The sequence below is a fragment of the Hyperoodon ampullatus genome (assembly GCF_949752795.1).
Source record: "Hyperoodon ampullatus genome assembly, chromosome: 11".
Lineage (NCBI taxonomy): Eukaryota > Metazoa > Chordata > Mammalia > Artiodactyla > Ziphiidae > Hyperoodon > Hyperoodon ampullatus.
In genome coordinates this window covers 61,003,634-61,019,922 of record NC_136924.1, presented here as the reverse complement: position 1 = coordinate 61,019,922, position 16,289 = coordinate 61,003,634, and the positions used below count along the sequence as shown (strand labels likewise).

The following is a 16,289-nucleotide window of genomic DNA, read 5'->3' as shown; positions in this document are numbered from 1 at the left end:
AACTCACTGGGAACCAAAAGGAGTTGGGGAGAAGTAATCAGAATGGATCAAAAAGTGTATGTGTGGAAACTAAATGAAGTTTTTAAGTTATTGCTTAGACTTGAGTTGAAAAAAATTTAGCAGCTAGCCCTTATCCCATATTTCACTATTCTTAAGTTTTTCCCTTTTTTCTTTGTAGAATATCATCTAGGTGGGTGAGACCTAGGGCTTACTGCATAAGGAGTAGTCTTAATGAGGATAGTGGGTCAGAGGGATCTATAAAATACTGTAGATAAAGTTGAGAGAACCTTTTTGGTTACCATCAAGTAAATATCTTCCTTATAATAATGTGTCTTTCTCCTAAGAAATTCCCCACTTTCAACACTTGTAAGAAAAATTGCAGTTGGTTGTTATTGCTGTTACTTGTCCTTATTTCACTTTTTCCCCCTGGGTTTCCCTGCAGCAACCAGTTCAAGAAGTTCCCTCAGATGACCTCATATCACCGGATGCTATTACATCGGGTAGCTGCCTATTTTGGGATGGACCACAATGTTGACCAAACTGGAAAAGCTGTCATCATCAACAAAACCAGTAACACAAGAATGTAAGGGAGGAAACCACAGATTGGGAAGACTTTCCTGGGATAGCCTTTGGGGTGGAAGAGGAAGGTGTAGGATCAAGATTTCTCTTTCTGGAGAGGGGACAGTGGAGGGAGGGTGGGTTATATTATCAATTTCTACTCTTTGTGAGGCCTTGGAAATAGATGCTAGAGGCACTAGTGTTTTGTGAAGACTGGCTCCTGGCCTCTCTTCACCTTTAGTGATAGGACAGGTATAATTTTGGAAGAAGATAAGTTATAGATGTATAAAGAACAGTCCCAGAGGATTTCTTTAAAACTTTCATGTGACTTTTTGGTTCCCTGACTTCAGAAATCCCCTGGGTGGGAGTTGTAGAATTTAAGAGAACTATACTAGGAGGTCTGCTTCCTGACAAGAGTCTTTCTTCCCTTCCTTCCACATTTCTCTCCCAATCCCAGCCCTGAACAGAGATTCTCAGAACATATAAAGGATGAGAAGAATACAGAATTTCAGCAGAGATTCATTCTCAAGAGAGATGATGCCAGTATGGACCGAGATGATAACCAGGTGAAGAATGGAAAGGGTTGGGTCTATACAGAGAGATTGCAGTAAGAGAAACTGGGAGGGGAGAAGAATTTTTGTGGATGGAGAAAACTCGAAATATCTTAGTGTGGAAAAAAGTGTTGAGCTATACTGAGTTGGCTTTGGCTTAATGTTGAGGACTAACTGCACTTGTTGAGCTAAATGCCACCCTCTTAGCCCCAGAGAGACATGGTGCTGAGGTTTGCTGGGTTTTCTCATTTGGCCTGGAACTCCCTGGTTCTGCCACTGACTTCTAACTCCACTTCATTTTGGGACAAAGCAAGGTCCCTCCCTGCTTCAGCCTTGATTCAGCTGATGGCTCCCTTCTTTTTTTCTTTAATAGTTCTGGATTTCTTTGGTAACCACCCAAAGCTACTTTATCCCACTTCCACTCTTCCTATCTCAGGGCTAGCCTTGAACTTGCAAAATTGTTATCTAATTTACCCACTTGTAAAGGTGTTTCTGATCCCTTTCTGCAAACTCCTTATTCTTTTCCCAACTTCTTCCACCAAGGTGAGTGAGTTAATTTGGCTTTTGATGCTGGGAACCTCAGGCAGGTTTTTGATCCACTCCTGTGGGAATAAGAAGTGAAAAGTCTGCCCCATCCCTTCATTTATGGGCCTGGCTTTTGCCCTGGTTTCTAGCCCATCCTTCAGATAGTGATGTTTGGGGGTTAGTTTTCCTAGCTTCATGGGGTAAGATCCAGCCTGCTTCTGCTTAGCCTCCAAAGGAGGTTAGGTAGAGAACCAGGATTAAGGTTTAAAGAATATGGTTGGGTAAAGCCAATAATTAGTCTTGCTAATTAATGATAACTATAATAATATCTTACCTCTAGAGTCAAAATTAGTTTTCTTTGGATATTGTATGGTCTTGAGACCAGGACTTTTCCTGCTTGCTACTTGAGTATTTGAGGGAGTCCTTTTGAGAAAAGTGCCATTATCTATCGTGGACAAACATGCTGGGTCAGATTGAAAACAATGAAACATACAAAAAGACAAATAAAATTTAAAACACAAGAAAGAGCCTTTCCATCCTGATGCCCTTCTCTCCATTTTCCCAAAACCCCTTTTCTGTGGATCAGGAATTATTCAGGCCTAGAGGCATATTGGGGTGGAATGGAATCTCTCCCTATGCATTATCTCTTTTAATCCTCCACACAACCCAATCCAGATGGGGGTTATTAGCCCCACTTTAAATATAAGAAAACTGAGCTAGGAGATGTTAAGTTACTTGCCTTAAGTGACATTACTCAGAGGTAGCAGAGCTGAGATTCTGCCTGACCTCAAAGCCCAATGCTCTTTCTATTCTGCCATTGGTTTACCAGTGCTAGGGGCTAAGGACAGTATAGCACCTCGAGGTCCTATGTCTTCTTGGAATGGGATTTGTAAAAGGACAGTTAGCAGAATTTAGGTTATTTAGGCTGGTGAGAACTACATCTAGTCAAAAGTTGATACTCCTGAAGTTAGCTTACCTCTGGAGAGTGGTGAAGTCCAGGAAGATCAGCCTAGAGGAGCAGTCTCCTTGGTTGCTTCATCTGAAACTTTGAAAGCCTCTGGATGGAAGGTCAGAATCTTTTATAACCTGATGACATGCATTTGATGACTTACCTCCCTCAGAGCACCTTGCCTTAAAGAGCAGTATGGAAAAGGACACTCTATAACATCCTACCCAGGACAGTGCTCACAGCTCACAGGCTAAGAGAGGAAAAGACAGTGGTGGAGAGTTGGGTCATAGGCTAGCCAGAAGTGGTGGTCTGGCCAGCCATCCCCTCTAGTCACCTCACTACATTTTTCAGAGAATGTAAGGTTCTCTGTCCTCCATTTACTTATCCCTTTCTATCGTCCTCTCCCCTTTCTCAATACCGTATCTCATTTGTCTGGTCCTTTCTCTGTCCACCCTTCTTTCTGTTCTATTCTCCTTTTCTTTCTCTTTTCTTCTTTGTGTTGCTCTGTTCTCTTCTCTATTTCTGTAAGCTCTCTCTCTTTCCCTCCCTCCAGTAGCTATAGTTAAGATGAGGAAAAACGCTTAAGCTCTGAGTTTAGCTTCGCCCTTGGGATTTCACTTCCAAGGCCCTCTTTGCTGAGCTGTGTGTGACTTGGGTCTACAGGCCATGGCGTTAGTGACTAAAAAAGGGATAATGTCAGGTGCTAGTTCTGTAAAAACTCTTCTAAATTTAGCTCTGCTAAATACCTGTTTCTTCTCCCTCTCTAGCTTCCTCCTATCCCTTGCTTTCCCTCCAAAGCAATGTTGTTTATTCCCTGGGCTATTCTCTTCATCCTTACTGATTGGAGAGTACCTGATTACACAAGGAAGCAACCCAATCCTTATAAAAAGTTATTGTTCTTGATACTCTGGTTGGTTGGGGGGGTGGGGAGATGGAGAGGCCCCAACCATCCAGAAAACCTGATCTCCCAAACTGCATGGTCAGATGTACCCAGTGAAACCTGTCCAACACTGGAAATTTTATTTATTTATTTATTTTTCCATTTTTTTGATGGCAACTATAAACTCTCCCGGTTTCTCTTCCTTGCTGGTGTGCAGTGAGCTTGCAGTACGAGGAGAACTTAACTAGCTTAATTCTGCTCATCGATCTAGATCAGAGTTCCATTGCAGGATGGAAGGAGGAGCAAGTCAATAGAAGAGAGAGAGGAGGAATATCAAAGGGTCCGAGAGAGAATATTTGCCCGAGAGGTAAGTGTAGCTTCTGAGAGTTGTCAGCCCCTAGCTTTTAGCTCTTAATCTTTGGAACTGTGAATGGAATGAAACCTCCATAAATGCTTTGTTGTTTTTTTCTGATTTTGTTTTTAACCAACATCAGCCAGTCCCATATTTGATCTCTAAAATTAAATGTGGCTTATTAGGAAGCTGTAGATTTTTATTCTTACTACTTTTAATGCATATGGCATATAAAGAGAACAAATGGAGTGGCTGAATTTGGTAGATATGATTAGATTGACAATAGAAATGGTTTTGGCAGGGCTTATGGAAGGGCCCTGAATCTTGCCCGTCAAACCCTCCTGCTTACCCTCTTTCACTTCCACTGTCCATTTTAGGCATCTTTGCTTCTAAGTGGAAGACTTAGTGTCCACATAGCGTATACATTCATCTTGTTTGGCCAGGCTCATTTTTAGGCTATGTTGGTGATTATTAGAGCACAGATGTGGCATCCATTCTCTGAGCTCCACATTCCACATGCACAGAGGGTACCACTCACTATTCCCTACAGTCTCGACCTGAATAGGAAGTCTCTTCCTTCCTTTCTTACCTTGTTTCTTAGAGTAGGACTGCTCCGTGGGCCAAAAGGCAACATGGATTATTATAGGCAACTTTATTCTTAAGAATTGTGGGCCATATCAGATATACTTGGTACCCCTGTATCTGGTGGCCTTTGCCTACCAGACTGAACAGAAATATAGGAGAAACTCAGGAAGGTCAAGAGAGAAATCTCTGGAAAATGTATGATCCAGATAGCAGCACCATCTTAGAGTCAAGGTAGCAAACAGAGGAAGAAGAGCCAGCCTCCCTTTGCCATCAAAAGATGGCCAGTTCTAATCAATATACTTAGATAGACACTACTGTCCTCCCATTTCCCCACTCTCCCCTCCCTCATCAAGACAAAAATATATATATCTTCTCATCATCACCTAGTTCAGAAAAATATTGTCTCTAACTTCTAGAAAACTGAACTCCTCTGTGAGCTTGTTCCATTGTCTCAGGAGACCCAGGTGTTCCAAGGAGCCTCACTGTGGACAGATACACAACAAACCTTCTGGCCCAAAGTCCAAGGAGAAGGAATCTTCTTATGTTATGTAGTCTTCCATTCTGAGTCAGAAAAATCCATCCTCCAAATTATCCAACTATAGCCCAAAGACGGTTTTCTAACTTTATCTGCAAATCAGTTGAGTGGAATGAGAGGAGAGAGGTCATTTGTACATGACTACGGCTGGTGATGACCCTAAACTGTGGACAGGGCAGGATGGTGGATGTTAATAGCAAACACTTATATAGTGCTTATTATCTTTCAGACCCTGTTCTTAGAGCTTTGTGCACATTAATTTATTTAATCCTCACACTAGGCCTGTGAGATAGGTTACATTATTTTCCTCATTTTGTAAATGAGGGACTGAGGCATGGAGAGGTTAAGTAACCCAAGACCACACCACTAGTTAGTGAAAGAGCTGGTATTTGAATTCAGGCAGTCTGGCTCCAGAGTCCACGCTCTTAACCCCTAAAGTAAACCACCTCTTAATAGCTTGCTCTGCTCTGGGCTCTTTAGATTAAGAAGTTCCAGTGACATGATAGCATAGCTATCTGTGGTGTGCTACTCTGCTTCACTGACACATGGAAAATGACTTTCCCACCGTGCCAGCCATTAGCAAAGCCACTCTGAAAGCACAAGCAACTTTTAATAGGATATTAGCGCTTATTATGAACAACACTGGAATATATCTATCTACAACCATAACAAAGTCAAAGTTAGCTCTTCTCTCCTTTTTTCTCTGATATCTAGTCTCTCAAGCCTCTACTAATATATGTATTCTTTGTTAAATCCTTATGGATTTATCACTTTCATTTCAGCACTTCCTAACCCTTGCTGTGGTAGAGGCATCAGGAATCTCAAAAGGTCTAGACAAGGAAAAATGGCCAAAGCCCACTATATGCCAAAGATTCTCATGTGGAGAGGAAAGAACCTGGCCAGTCAAAGGGAACTGCTTAAGGGTGGAGTTGTAGGTTGTGGCAGAGGGGAGGAAGAGGCGGTCCAAAAAAAAGGGGAGTGGCAAGAAGGGTGTTTGGATGGAAATGCTGCTGCTGCAGCCTTCTCTGGAGCCTGAGCTGTATATTGGGAAAGCTGCCCCACACAGGCTCTGCTCTGCATGGAGCCCCCTGTGCTCAGCAGCTGAATACTCTTGTTACCTTTTTCTAAGGCTCAGGAGTCCACCATAATGCTCACTTCACTCAGCAGCTCAATGGCTTTGTCAGGAAATGATCCCCAAAAGGAATGTTTTAGGCTTTTAATTTTCTCATTTTTTCTAGGCTTTGAAAAGTACCTACTTCCCCAATTTCTTACTCTCCTTGGGTCTCAGGTCAGAATGTCTTTCATTTTGGCCAGTGTAGAGGACAGAAGTGGGATAGTCATTGAGGATGATTTCCAAAAAAACTAAATTTCTTTCTCTTGTGTCCCGTTTCCCTTCCTTTGAATACACTCTTTAGGACCAAGCACACCAATTATTATGCTCAGCTTACCTCTAGAGAGAATAAATTTAGAGCTAAAAAAGAAATAATAGTTAGGTTAATACTCTCCTTTCTCCTTTCCATACTCCTACCTTTATTGACCTCTCTTTTTAAACACTCTGTGGGAAGGCTAAAAATGCCAAATGCTCTTTTCCATTAAAGGTGAGAAGTCAGACTGGGTGTGTGGGTGTGGGTCATCCTGTCGCTGTTCCCTCTCTCCCTGTTGGGGTTGAGCTTGGTTTGAGGACCTTGGGTATTCATAGCATCATGGACACACATTTTGGTTATGCCATGCTGTTTTCTTATAAGTTATTTTCCGTTTTCTCCCCTTCACCTAGACTGGCCAGAACGGATATCTAAGTGACATCAGGTTAGTACCACTTAGCATGTTCCCTGCTTCTCATTGAGCTTTGTCAGTGAGGTTAATATAATCCTGTAATGATGCCTTTCTTTGATGTTAACCAACAGACTCTCCAAAGAAGCCTTTTCTTCTAGCTCTCACAAGAGAAGGCAAATTTTTAGGTACCTCTGTTTGGTCTATATCTCTCCTTGTTTTTTTGTTTTGTTTTGTTTTTTTAATTTTATTTTGTTTTGCTCTAATCTTTTCAGCGGAGTGAGTTTGCTCCATGCATGGCTGCTTGTGGAATAAGTCAATTTGTGGTATTTGCAACATTGGATATTTTTCCCCATTAGAAAAAAAATGGCTATTGCTCAATGACTTTATTTTTATTGTTGCTGATTTCATTGTAAGTCCTGGGTAGGTGGTGAAGGGGACCAAATAAGTATGTCTAGGATAGGTACTGCTCTATCCCAGAAGTTTGCTGGAATTGGGCATTTCCGGAGGATTTCAGCATATATATATATATTGAGGTAAAAGGACGGGTGTCTTCTGGCTACCTTTTCCGAATCTATGGAAAGATGTGAAGAGTTTATCCCTGACCCGGCATAGGGAATGTTTTGTATCCTTAAGAAAGAATAATACACACACCCATATAAAAAAACATACAAACACCTCTGTCTATGTAGTTTTCTCTTTGGGACAATGTAATGCTTAAGATGATCTCAGAAAGAACTTGTCTGCCTTAGAATGGACTTAGAGCATGTCTTTTATATGATTGTCCATGGTTTATTCTTAATGTTGGTGAAGGCTGCTGTACTAACCTCTCTAGTGCCTAATATTCTCCATCTTCCACAAAACAGTCATGAGAACCACCCTTTCCTCTCAGTCTCTCAGTCCCACCCCAGACAATTACACAAGGCAGTGGTGAGAGAAGCATTTTAGGACCGCATCCCAGCACTAACTCATTTTAAGTATATTCTTTCCATGTTACCAATAGAAAAACTATAGAGTACAGAAAACCTGAGTATTTAATACTAGGATTCAGGTCTCACCCTTTTCAAAGGGTTTATCTCTTTTTCAATCCTAAGCTTGGTAGGAGCTGACTAACACATATTAGTTAGAGCTCTCATTCCCAGTACTTTAGTAGTCCTTTCCCTATTGTCCTTTCTAAAGCTAATTAAATCATGTGGAAATTGGGATAGCAAGATTTCCCCTTCTTGAGATGGAGGATTTATCTCCCTTTCCACATCTCTGAACTCTTTTTCCTGGAGCAGCCCGCCCTGAGGTCCATCTGAAAGCCCAGGCAGAAGGGCTCTGCATTGTTGGTGGTGGTCGAGATAGATAGTAGAATCCCCCTTAAAAAAAAAAATCATGTTCCATAAACATCCCAGAATACCTATAGTAAACAGAAGTTTCAAATTAACTCCTGCGTGTGACAATGCACAGTGCTTTATGGTTGTCAAAGTACACTGTATCTGATTGAATTCTCTCAATATCCTGATTTGGTAAGCTGGTTTACATGTAAGAAAACAAAAGCAGAGAGATTAAGTAGCTAACCCAAGTTTACATGGCTGTTAATGGCAAAACTGAGACTGACTCTTTGTCCCGTGTTCTTTTCACCACACTACACCAGCTCCCTACAGACATCACCCCTAATTAATTCACTGCTGAGAATGATGGCCTTATTAGTGCCATGGAGCATCAAACTGCGTCAAACTGTGCAGACAATAGCTTGAAGGATCTAGTGAGCAGGTGCAGTCCTCTCCTATCCAATCCTCCTTTTAAGTGGCTGCTTTCCATACTGAGTTTTGATTAAAGATCTAGGTCATCTAAACTGCAGCTCCATAGACTCTTAAGGGGGTAACTTCTTCCTCTATTTGGGTACTAGTCCAGAACTCAGATGATTAGAAGCAGATCTTCTCTAACTGCTTTAAACCTTTCTTCCCAGGTATGTGAAACAAACACTCATAACACCAGATTCCATCATCCACATTGGCAGTAACTATGGCAACTTCTCTATTCTTTGGAAGATTCTACTCCACTGATAAATAAGCCACACTGAGGCTTACTGATATTTATTGTCACCTCTTCCACAGGCCTCTCCACCCCAGACCCAATAAACGGGACTTTTCACCAGCACTAAATTCACTTGTAAAAACAAAGTCAGCTCCTGATTTCATAGGACTGTGAAGTGTGAATGTCCTCTGTCCTGCACCTCCATAACACAACCCAATCCATTTCTCAGAATTAAATCTGGTAAACTTTCCCTAATTGCCTTATTTTTAGTGAAGTACAAAACCATGACTAGAGATTAGGTTTAGTTGCAGAGCAAGAGAAAGAGAACTGATCTCTCTTCCTAGCCCAGACTCAGATTCTCTAATTCTCAGGGGTGTAGTGTACTAACCCAGGTAAGTCACAGGATCATCAGACAATCCACATGTGAGCACTTGGCCATTACTGTCTTGGGGGAATTGGATCAGTACTTTGGCTCAAGTTTCCCAGAGTGTTTGGTTTAAAGTTGACTCATTCACTGTCTATCCCTGGTAGAAGAAGAAAGTAAATGGCAGAATTGTCCTAATAGAAGTATAGTGTTTGATTTAGGTATAAAAGGCCATTAGGGCTTGTCTTGCAAAATTCAAGTTCTAATGTCTAATGAGCAGCCTCATTCATTGCTACTGCTGTATCCCCATATCACACAAACCCACACATCTTTATTGAGTCCGCTCAGTAAACATGAGCTATTGGCTCTCACTTCAGGTCGGTTCTATAACTGGAGAGTCCCTGATTTATACTTATTTCTTGTTTCCCATTCTACTTTTGACATCCCCAAGAGAAAGGGGTATTTTCCAGTCCTCTATTCTAACTATACAGAGAGAAGCAATGAGATTATATATACATCTACTTGGGATTCAGAAAATTAACATGTCCCTAACCAGCTATGACAGTGTGTTCTTAGCCCACCATGATTGGCTAAAAACTAAAATAGTGACGCTAGCATATATTTTGCCCATTTTCCCTACAGTACCTTTGGAATAGATATTCTAATAAAGAAAGGTATTTTCTTTAACATTAGTCCCTTAAGAAAAATACCTTTCTTTAGTAGAATAACTCTGAGCCTAATGTCTTGGAAGCTACCGGGGTTGGGATAGGGTTTTCTGTTTGCTTTGGGTGGGATGGTGGTGGAAAGGAGGGAACCCAAGCTACTATGATTGTTGCTCAGTTGCTCCCCAGTATACATACCAAAATCTTTATAATTGTCATTTGGTTTTCTTAGGTCATTAGTTGTTGGAGGGTGGGGGATCTGAAAGGAAAATTCCTGGTTTTTGGTTGCTTATTGATTAAGAAGCAGTAAGAGTTCAACAAGACTTAGGGTTTTCAGGCTAGCCTCATATATCTTGAGGAGTACAGCTGTTTAGAATCACAAACAGTGATTGTAGCATCAGGATAACCCTGATGTTTCCAGAGTAAAGTAAGAGAGGATGAATCACTTTTCTCAATAGCCTTGTGCCTTGCCTAGGGCAATAGGGTTATTAATATGAAAGCAACTAGGCACAGTCAGCCCCCTGCTCTTTGCCATCCTGAGTCCTGAGGGCATGTTTGCTTGATCTTGCTGAGGATGTCAGCCTTTAGAGACCCTGGAACCAATTGTTCTCAGACACTAACACAAAACTTCCACAAAACAGGTTGGGTTGATTCCAGACTCTTAGACTGAGTTTTCTCTTTATCAGACTGAGTGCCCCTTTAGTCCACTATACTCTTCTTCCCAATCCTGAAAACGTGGCCATAAGCAGCACCTCTGCTGGCTCAGATAGGTGTTATATGGAAGACCTATTGAAGGATTTATCCATGTCATTGGCTACTCCTGCCTTCCAGCAATAGTAACTTCTAGGAGTCCTTTTGTTTTAAGAACTCTCAGAAGGAACTGGTACCCCTCTGCTCCCCACTATTTACTGCATGTGTGGGATCCCTGAAGGGCCAGGGGAAGAGACCACAGCCAATCTCAGCATCATGTACGTGGTTTCCCGTCCACCTCTGGTCTGATGTATTGAATTAGTTGCCAGTTCACTGTCTTCCAGATTTGCCTCTGTGCTCTTTGTTACTGTACTGGATCTTGTTGTGTCTGCTCCCATTAAGTCTTGGTTGGCCAGCCAACTAACAAGAAGTCAGTGTCCATCCTCCCCCAACCCTCACCCCTCCTTTGTCACTGAGAGGATAGAAATGAACTCTCTCGTAGCCCTTCTGCTGAAGTGGTAGGTGAGGGGTGCTCTGACAACTGCGGTCTCTGCATGCAGGGGGAACCGCGAGGGGCTGAGCCGCACCTCAAGCAGCCGCCAGAGCAGCACAGACAGCGAACTCAAATCCCTGGAGCCACGGCCTTGGAGCAGCACGGACTCTGATGGCTCTGTCCGGAGCATGCGGCCCCCTGTCACCAAAGCCAGCAGCTTCAGTGGAATCTCTATCCTCACCCGGGGTGACAGCATCGGGAGCAGTAAAGGTGGCAGTGCAGGAAGGATCTCCAGGCCAGGTAACAGAGCTTCTCTCCTTCCATCATTTCTTGCTTATCTTCTGCAAAACATCACTGATATTTCCTTTTAACAAAACACTAACACAGCCAGATGAGGGGAAATTTGATTTCTTGGATCCATTGTCCTTTTGAGTCCCTTCTCTGATTTTCTTTCAAACCTTCTTTCCTAATAGAAAAAAAACTGATTGGGATTAGGTTATTTTATCTGATTTCTGACCGAGGTGGGACATCCCTATCAACCCAGGTTCAGGTTATGTACTGAAATAAGGATGATGGCTGCTTTCATTCTGTGGCCCCTGAGATTATAAAGAGGGTTTGTAGAGCAGAGGGAACCTTAGAGTTTGTAATACTATAATTAACTGGTAGCAGCCAATAGGCTAGAGCTTTAAGAGACACTGCTGCAGTTGCTTCTCTGGAGCCCAGTCACTGAGAAGGAGCATATGTTCCACATGCCAGCCTGGTAACCACCCTTCAGCTCTCCTGAGCTACTGTGTAACCTTCTCCATATATTTCTGCTGTGCTCTTAGCAGAGGAGTATTTAGTTCTTTTTATCCAGCGAGCCTCTATTTCACCATCCTTCTGCCTCTGAAGAATTGCTTGAGTTTCGTCCTAGAAGTTCTGTAGGTCTTGTCCTCAAAAGACATCAGTAGTGGTAAAGATTTTGCCTCTGTTAGGTTTCTGTTGCCGTTCTCTGTTACCTCCTTTCTAACCCCACTGCCTCTGCCTTTATCCATGCCGGTTTCCCTGCTTTATCCTCAGCCCTTTTTTTTTTCGGGGTGGGGGCCAGGGCACACTGTGTGGCTTGCAGGGATCTTAGTTCCCTGACCAGGGATTGAACCTGGGCCCTTGGCAGTGAAAGCGTGGAGTCCTAACCACTGGACCGCCAGGGAATTCCCTATCCTCAGCCCTTTTTAGAGCCAGTTTACCAATCTAAAACATAGATCTAACTATGTCAGTCCTCTCTTAAAAATATTCATGTTTTTGCATTCCCTGCATAATAAAATACAAATTACGTAGCATAGCATAACTTCCTGACTCCAGTTTGCCATCTCAGTCTCATTTCCAGATGTCCATCCTCCTCTGACCCTCCAACCATTTCTTTTTTTTTTTTTTTTTGGCGGTATGCGGGCCTCTCACTGTTGTGGCCTCTCCCGTTGCGGAGCACAGGCTCCGGACGCGCAGGCTCAGCGGCCATGGCTCACCGGCCCGGCTGCTCTGCGGCATGTGGGATCTTCCCGGACCAGGGCACGAACCTGTGTCCCCGGCATCGGCAGGTGGACTCTCAACCACTGCGCCACCAGGGAAGCCCCAACCATTTCTTTTTATTTATTTATATATATATTTATTTATTATTTTTGGCTGCATATCGGGTCTTAGCTGCGACATACGGGATCTTTCGTTTTGGCACGCGGGCTTCTCTCTAGTTCTGGTGCACGGGCTCCAGAGCGCATGGGCTCTGTAGTTGTGACACACAGCCTCTCTAATTGTGCACGGGCTCAGTAGTTGCGGCACATGGGTTTAGTTGCCCCGCGGCATGTGGGATCTTAGTTCCCCAACCAGGGATCGAACCTGCATCCCCTGCATTGGAAGGCAGATTCTTAACCACTGGACCACCAGGGGAGTTCCCAACCATTTCTTGAATATGGCATTAGCTTTGTCTCCTCTTGGTCTGACAGGCCTTCTATTCATCCTTCAGACCCATCACTCCTGCCACGTCCTCTTTAAATTCTTCCCTCTAATCCTCCCAAGAGTTATGCTTCCTCATCTTTGCTTTCATACAACTTTATTCATATCACTGATGCATCCCTTATCAGATTTAATCGTTGTGTGGATGTCTGTTGGAAGATCCTGTTCTGCTCAAGGGCAAGGACTGTGTTCCCTTTACCTTTGTGTCCTCAGTTCATCATACAGTGCCTGCACATAGTAGATATTCAGTAAAAGTATTTTGTGTAAATGCATACATGACTTGGAGAGCCTGGAAATGAGAAAATAGTTGGATGAACTTGTGTGGGGCTGTGTGCACAGGCACGTGCTTGAAGGTTGCCTTCAGCAACTTTTATGAGATGCTGCAAGTTGAGAAGAAATCAAAGAGAAGACAAGTTTCTTAAGGGACTAGGAATCTATATTTTCCCAGGAAGCAAACATTCATGTTTTCAGCTATCTAATCATGATGGACAGATTCTAGGCACTCCAGGGAAGGTACCTCAGCAGCTTCACATTTTGTTTATTTCCAAAACCAAACATTGACAGTCAAGGTGGTTACTGTCCCCAGGGAGTAGAAACCTGCTAAGATGAGGACTCCCGTCAGCAGGACTGTTGAAATGCATCTGTGCTCATGCATGGATCTCCCCAAGACAGTGGGGGAGTGGACAGAAGGGGAATGACAAGGAAAACAGCAAGGAAAGAGGAAAGCCCTCTCCCCTCCCCCAGGGGAGGGTATGTTCATGGCTTGTGCTTACAACTCTTGCTGGGTCTCCTCTTTGCCTTAGGTATGGCGCTAGGTGCCCCAGAAGTGTGCAGCCAGGTCACCTCATCCCAGTCTGTCCGGGGCCTTCTCCCTTGTACTGCCCAGCAGCAGCAGCCGCAGCAGCAACTTCCCGCTCTCCCTCCCACGCCTCAGCAGCAGCCACCCTTGAATAATCACATGATCTCACAGGTGAGTCACCACTCGGTGCCAGAGCCCCCTCCTCTCTGATTCAAGCAAGCTCTGGAGGTACAGTCATGTCTCTTGTGCTGTGGGTGGCAGGAAAGATCTGTTTTTGGAGATATGCCACTCCCTCCCCCACCTCTTGTATGTGAGTTGTGGGGAGAGAAGAGGAAGGGCAGAGGTTTGGCCAAAGTGTTCTTAGTGACGTCACCCTGGGAGTTGTTTTGCTTTATACTTCCTTCTCTTCCTCCTGAGAACTGTCGGTGGGACCTTCTACCCTATTCCACATTTCTACTGTACTCGGTCTCCCTCTATCCTGTGTAATTAGCAAAGCGATTTTGCTCCCTATATCCATACATGGAGCTTGAAAACATCACAGCTCCTACCATAGTCTACCTGAGTGTATTCATATGGCTGTTGACCCATAAATAAATATTTATATGTTGGGGTTTGGGGGAAAGGAAATAACACTCATTAAAACACCTGCCATAAAGCACAAAACCCCCCAATGTTGTCTTTGTTTCTTGAGGGAGAAAGAGCTCTCTCTTTCGCCTTCTGTTGCTGGCCTGTTAGATGTTGGTTCCAACTAGGGTTTAAGTTTTGCTTCTGTGGAGACCATGCAAGTCATCAGCATAAGAATCAGATCCTATTCTAAGCTGGAACCTCCTCGGTGTTTTAGGTTTAAAGTCTCCTTAATACTCTGAGGAGAGATATGCTGAGATCTTCACTTACTGTTTTCTTCTATGAATAGAGCTCTTCATGAATAGAGCCTATACTTTATCCTGAAGTATTCTCTGGTAGTCAGGAAGCCAATATGTCCATATTCTTTTCTGCTGCAGTTTAAGTTCTCATTTCACCTCCCAGGCTCCCTCATCTCCCTGCTCAGTTAGTCCAGCTTGGCCTCAGATATATCTCTTCCACAGGTACAAGAAGCAAGTCCTAAGCCCTGATACCCCAGGGACTGGAAACTAGAGTGGAAACACCCCAGAATGGCCCATTACTACCCCGTTCATACATTGGGAAATGAAACTAAAATAAAGAACAGTGAAGATCCAGTAAACTCTGCTTTGTGGCTTAACGTAACACACATGCCAATCATTCCAAGTCCTTCATCTCAGTCCCTAAATCAGTTTCTCTGTAGTCCTGACTTTCTTTCTTATTCTACCACCATCTGTCTACCACCTCATTAAGTCTCATTCACATTAGCTTACCTCGCTTCATACTGAAGCATAGCATGTGTGTGTGCTTTTCCTTGTCTGTGTCTTAATTCAGACCTGTGAGTAAACTCTGAACTTCTCCCTCCAGCCATCCCCTACAGTTTCTGTGTGTGTGTCTCACTTTTTTAAGGTCCCAGTATTTTTTTGAGTTTTCTAAAATGTGTGTATTTTAATACAGTTCTGTTGCCTTTTCTCCCTCTTAGTCTTCCATCTGTCTCCTCCTTCCATCCATATCTAGAAACAGACAGCAAGAGTGGGAGGGGGATAAAGAGATAAGTAAAGAGACTAACCAGTGGGGACTGAAAAGCTTTTAGATAGAATGTTCAGGTAACCGGCCCTAAATCCCAAACTTTTACTCAGATTCTGTCCCTGCTTCTGAATCATGAGGGTCAGTGGGTCAGTTCTTGGTATTGATTGATCGTCCACAGGCAGTACAGTGCTAGGTTAGGTCCTATAGACTGGGGACAGGGGAACATTATTTGGTACAGAGATCTCAGAAATTTATTCTTGCAATTAATTGTGATCACAAATGCCAAACTAAAAAATCTTATGCTTGGTTAAGTTTTGGTGTCTCTGAAGCACTTATGGTAGCTGCTAATATTATACCAGCACCACCCCATTATATATAACTCCTTTTCTCTTTATCCCTTTCTTCCTCTTCCTACTGCCTTTTCCTTTCTTCCTTCCTTTCTCTTTTTCCCTGTCTCTCAGCACTGGTAGCTCTCCAAACTCAAGTTGCTGAGCCCCAGAATACTTACTGTTTAGTTTCTCAAATGGTACGTAACAGTGAAGGGATGGAGGAAGTGACCACACACACACATAAACCACTGTGCTTACTCTAAAGGTTTTCCTTTTGAAGAAAAACCTTTAGCTCTGTAGCAAAAAGCATTTGCTCCAGGCCTGGGGGCAGTGCTGGCTAAACTATGCTCTTTCTCTTCTTGGAAGGCCTCTGCCGTCAGAGTAGGCCTCCATATCACATATCGGTAGAACATTTGAAACCAAGGGGTGAGACTGAGGATTAAAGGACCAGTGACTACCTTTTGCCCAATTAACTTAGAGTAGACCTCTTGAGAAGGAGTCCGCTGAGCCTCTCCATAGAGTCCAGTCAGGATCCAAGAGCCAATGATCTAGACCAGAAGTCACCAGTAGGTGGCAGTCACATCCCTCAGGGCCAGTCTTTGGCTTCCCT

At 43.3% G+C, this 16,289-nt stretch overlaps 1 protein-coding gene across 10 annotated transcripts in view; it reads left to right on the top strand.

The window, feature by feature from the left end:
* The window catches only part of R3HDM2 (R3H domain containing 2), a gene marked incomplete at its 3' end in the record, with an annotated part of 154,599 nt that overhangs the window by 120,417 nt on the left and 17,893 nt on the right, over positions 1 to 16,289 (top strand). For 3 of the 10 annotated variants that reach the window (XM_079715075.1, XM_079715074.1, XM_079715069.1), the window contains 6 exons: positions 443 to 583; positions 1,016 to 1,124; positions 3,735 to 3,830; positions 6,710 to 6,741; positions 11,004 to 11,236; positions 13,726 to 13,892. In XM_079715075.1, coding sequence (XP_079571201.1) covers positions 443 to 583; positions 1,016 to 1,124; positions 3,735 to 3,830; positions 6,710 to 6,741; positions 11,004 to 11,236; positions 13,726 to 13,892 — 778 coding nt within the window. Of the gene's footprint in view, positions 1 to 442; positions 584 to 1,015; positions 1,125 to 3,734; positions 3,831 to 6,709; positions 6,742 to 6,839; positions 6,894 to 11,003; positions 11,237 to 13,725; positions 13,893 to 16,289 lie in introns of all 10 variants that reach the window. The other 7 variants (XM_079715076.1, XM_079715073.1, XM_079715070.1 and 4 more) reach the window with 3 other exon arrangements.